The sequence below is a fragment of the Theobroma umbraticum genome, unplaced genomic scaffold (assembly GCF_002168275.2).
Source record: "Theobroma umbraticum cultivar Fairchild unplaced genomic scaffold, ASM216827v3 scaffold_20.0, whole genome shotgun sequence".
NCBI classification, from domain to species: Eukaryota; Viridiplantae; Streptophyta; class Magnoliopsida; order Malvales; family Malvaceae; genus Theobroma; species Theobroma umbraticum.
In genome coordinates, this window is record NW_018397266.1 from 6,635,575 (window position 1) to 6,639,329 (window position 3,755).

The 3,755-nt window shown below is 44.2% G+C and overlaps 1 protein-coding gene across 1 annotated transcript; it reads left to right on the forward strand.

Moving 5' to 3' along the window:
• Nucleotides 1–27: 27 nt before the first annotated feature.
• Nucleotides 28–2,351, forward strand: LOC110423381 (putative inactive receptor kinase At1g27190). Its single transcript, XM_021437601.2, has one exon. The coding sequence runs from the start codon at nucleotides 261–263 to the stop codon at nucleotides 2,097–2,099; it is 1,839 nt and encodes a 612-aa protein (XP_021293276.1). The 5' UTR covers nucleotides 28–260; the 3' UTR covers nucleotides 2,100–2,351.
• The last annotated feature ends 1,404 nt before the right edge of the window (nucleotides 2,352–3,755 follow it).

Here is a 3,755-nt window from a genome sequence, read left to right on the forward strand (position 1 = left end):
TATGAAAAATAATCAACTGGCAGTCAAAAAAGCTAAAAGAGAAGCAGCTGAGCTAAGCTAAGCAACTCCTTTTCTCTCTCTTTCTCTTCTCTGGCCCCAAACAGTCAAATGGCAGCTGCCCATTTTCCTCATCTCCCTCCTCCATTTCCTTTCCTCTTCTAACCGCCACCCCGCCCTCCCTCTCAAGAACAAAAACAAAACCCAAACCCTATCTCTCTCTCTCTCTACCGCCAAGTATCCAAACGCGCCGCAGCTCAGCCATGAAGGAGAATCTCATTTTTGTATCTTGCTCACTTTTACTCTTTAATTTCTTCCTCTCGTTCGCCATTGAAGATGACATCACTTGTCTCGAAGGCCTGAAAAGCTCTCTCACCGACCCGGACTCCCCTCTAGCCACGTGGACCTTCAACAACCGTTCGTCAACATTCGTTTGCAATCTGACCGGCGTTTCATGCTGGAACGAGAAGGAAAACCGAATCATAAGCCTCCTGCTCTCTTCTATGAAGCTGTCGGGTCAGTTACCGGACTCTTTAAAGTACTGTCGGAGCCTCCAGATTCTGGATCTTTCCAACAACTCTCTGTCCGGTCCCATTCCTAATGATATCTGCTCTTGGCTTCCTTACCTCGTACGCCTCGATCTCTCCGGTAACAGTCTCTCCGGTTCCATCCCCACTCAGATCGTTAACTGTAAGTTCCTAAACGACCTCGTTTTAGACAATAACAAATTGTCTGGTTCGATCCCTTACGAGCTCGCTCGGTTGGACCGGCTTAAACGGTTTTCCGTGGCGGACAACGAATTGTCTGGCTCGATCCCGTCTGATCTGGCGCGATTTGGGGAAGACGGTTTTGACGGTAACAGTGGACTTTGTGGGAAACCGTTATCGAAATGCGGTGGATTGAGCGGTAAAAGTCTTGGAATCATCATAATAGCGGGTGTCATCGGCGCCGCCGTTTCGTTAATCGTCGGTTTCGCGATTTGGTGGTGGTTCTTTCTCCGAGCTGGCGCCGCAGGTGAAAAAAGAAAGAAAAGTTACGGCATTGATGGTAAAGATGATAGTAGTTGGATTGAATTGTTGAAATCTCACAAGCTTGTTCAAGTTTCGTTATTTCAAAAGCCTATAAATAAGATTAAATTGGCGGATTTAATGGTGGCGACGAACAATTTCGATGCGGAAAACGCGGTCATTTCGACGAGGACAGGAGTTTCGTACAAGGCGATGTTGCCGGACGGATCTGCCTTGGCGATTAAGAGGCTAAGCGCATGTAAGCTTAGTGAGAAACAGTTTAGATCGGAAATGAACAGGTTAGGACAACTTAGGCATCCGAATTTGGTTCCGCTTCTAGGGTTTTGTGTGGTGGAGGAAGAGAGGCTTTTGGTTTATAAGCATATGCCGAACGGGACATTGTACTCTCAGTTGCATGGGGGAAGCCTGGTTGGTTTTGGGAATGGGAAGTTTGAGGTTTTGGATTGGCCAACTAGGCTTAAGATTGGTGTTGGTATGGCTAGAGGCTTAGCTTGGCTTCACCATGGATGCCAGCCGCCGTACATGCATCGGTATTTTAGTTCCAATGTTGTGCTTCTTGATGATGATTTGGATGCTCGAATAACGGATTTTGGGTTGGCAAGATTGATGGGGTCTCGTGATTCCAATGATAGTTCGTTTGTGAACGGGGATTTAGGGGAGTTTGGCTATGTGGCTCCCGAGTATTCTAGTACTATGGTTGCTTCTTTGAAAGGGGATGTTTACAGTTTTGGGGTTGTGTTGTTGGAGTTGGTTACGGGTCAAAAACCCATTGGGGTTAGCTCTGCGGAGGAAGGATTTAAAGGGAATTTGGTGGATTGGGTTAATCAGTTGTTTAGCACAGGTCGAAGCAAGGATGCTGTTGATAAAGCATTGTGTGGGAATGGTCATGATGATGAAATTATGCAGTTTCTGAGAGTTGCTTGCACTTGTGTGGTTCCCAGGCCAAAGGACAGACCTTCTATGTACCAGGTTTATGAATCGTTGAAGAGCGTGGCTGAGAAACATGGTTTCTTTGAACATTATGATGAATTTCCGTTGATCTTTGGGGGACAAGATCATGATCACAAGGAGTAACCCTGGTGGGGGGGATGGGATAAGAAGTGCAAAAAACGCTTGTTTATTTTCTTTGAGAGTTGCAGCAATTGGACATATCTGCGTTGTGTATGCTATGTTCTTTTTAAGGCATTTCCAGCAATTGGTATCATTTCCACTTGGAACAGGATTCCCTGTTCTAGTGCTAATTTGTTGGATAATTCTGTAAATTACATGAAGCATTATGCACTCTAGTCACTAGCTTCAATGCAGTTGAAGTTTTTCTTTATTATCCTCATAATGCTTAATTCTGCTTTTGAATTCACCCCATTTTGAAAGCTTAGGTATCCATAGCAGGATTACTGCAACTCAGAAAGATAATGGCAGGTTAATGTCGCTGAAAAGAAATCTGATCATCAGTTCTTTCTGCGATGCTAATTTATTGCATTGATATGGCCCCCGTTTTCTGTTTTTGCTCTTTTTTGCTGGCTCCCAAGTTGCTGAAATTGCTTTCTGTGTTTTTTTATCAGTTGCAACTCATCACTCAAGAATCTAACTTGGACAAGTGATTTTATGATGCACTGCACCATATATCCATAATGCGTCAAAAGTCTTCATCTTTGAAATCAAACCTCGAATAATTCTCCTATGTACCAGCAGCGCAATTTTTTAGTCCACAATATCTCATAAAATCTTTATTTGCTGTCCCAACTTTCTGTCTCAAGAATGCCTTGTCAGCTGTGCAGCCTTGAGAAGGCGCCCTATCAAGGTCAGTATTCAATGGATATCCAGGTCCTACGCATTCATTGCAGAATAGATTGACGAATTCCCTGTAAACTTGACCTCCATTTTTCTGTTTTCCTCTTTCCAATGTGCGTTTGCATTAAAATCCTGATCAGTTCATTCACTCAAGATTCCGTTGGAAAGTTACATGAAGAACGCAGCCAACTCACAGCGTTCCCGTGATATATTAACTACAATCCTGGAAACAGAGGAAGAGATGGGATGGTCAACATTATGTCCTTTATCATAGTGTGTTCATCTTTTTGGTTGGGACCATGAAATGGTGCTTTCTTGAACCCAACCGGGCATGTGGGGTTAAGCTATGTCAAGTGCTAATCTTTCATATATGGTCTTTGTGTGTCTGACTTTTGGAGCAGAGCTTGTGTCCTTGGAACACAAGAGCACGTGCCCCAGACCCCACTGCCTGCCCTGGACCTCCTTGGAGATTACGTGTTCTTTCCAGTTTTGAAATTTTCAAAATTCAGATGGCAACTTTTTTAAGGTCTCACCATCTGCGTGAACGCAATCAATCTAATTGAGTGCTAGCTTTTACCGGTATGTTATCTCTGACAAAAAGTACTCCATGCTCCTGCTGCAGCAAGTAATTGCTTGATCACGGGGCCCGGCCCTGGAACTCTCACACTTTCTGGATCTTCTTCTCCATCTCTTGAAACCTGAAACTAAAGTTTGGAAAAGGGTGAGAAGTGAGAAGAGTGCAGTTCAGGCTACGCTGCGTAGGAAGAGGAAAAACCAATCAGCGGCTTCACTACGATCCAGGATAAGAGGTCTCGTAGCTCCTGCACTCGTTGATATTCACTACACTACAACACAAGCCCTTAATACTTGAGCCTGCTGCTTGTTTAAACGAATCAAACATCGATTATCAAACTTTTTAGGCGATGAACAGACAAGAAA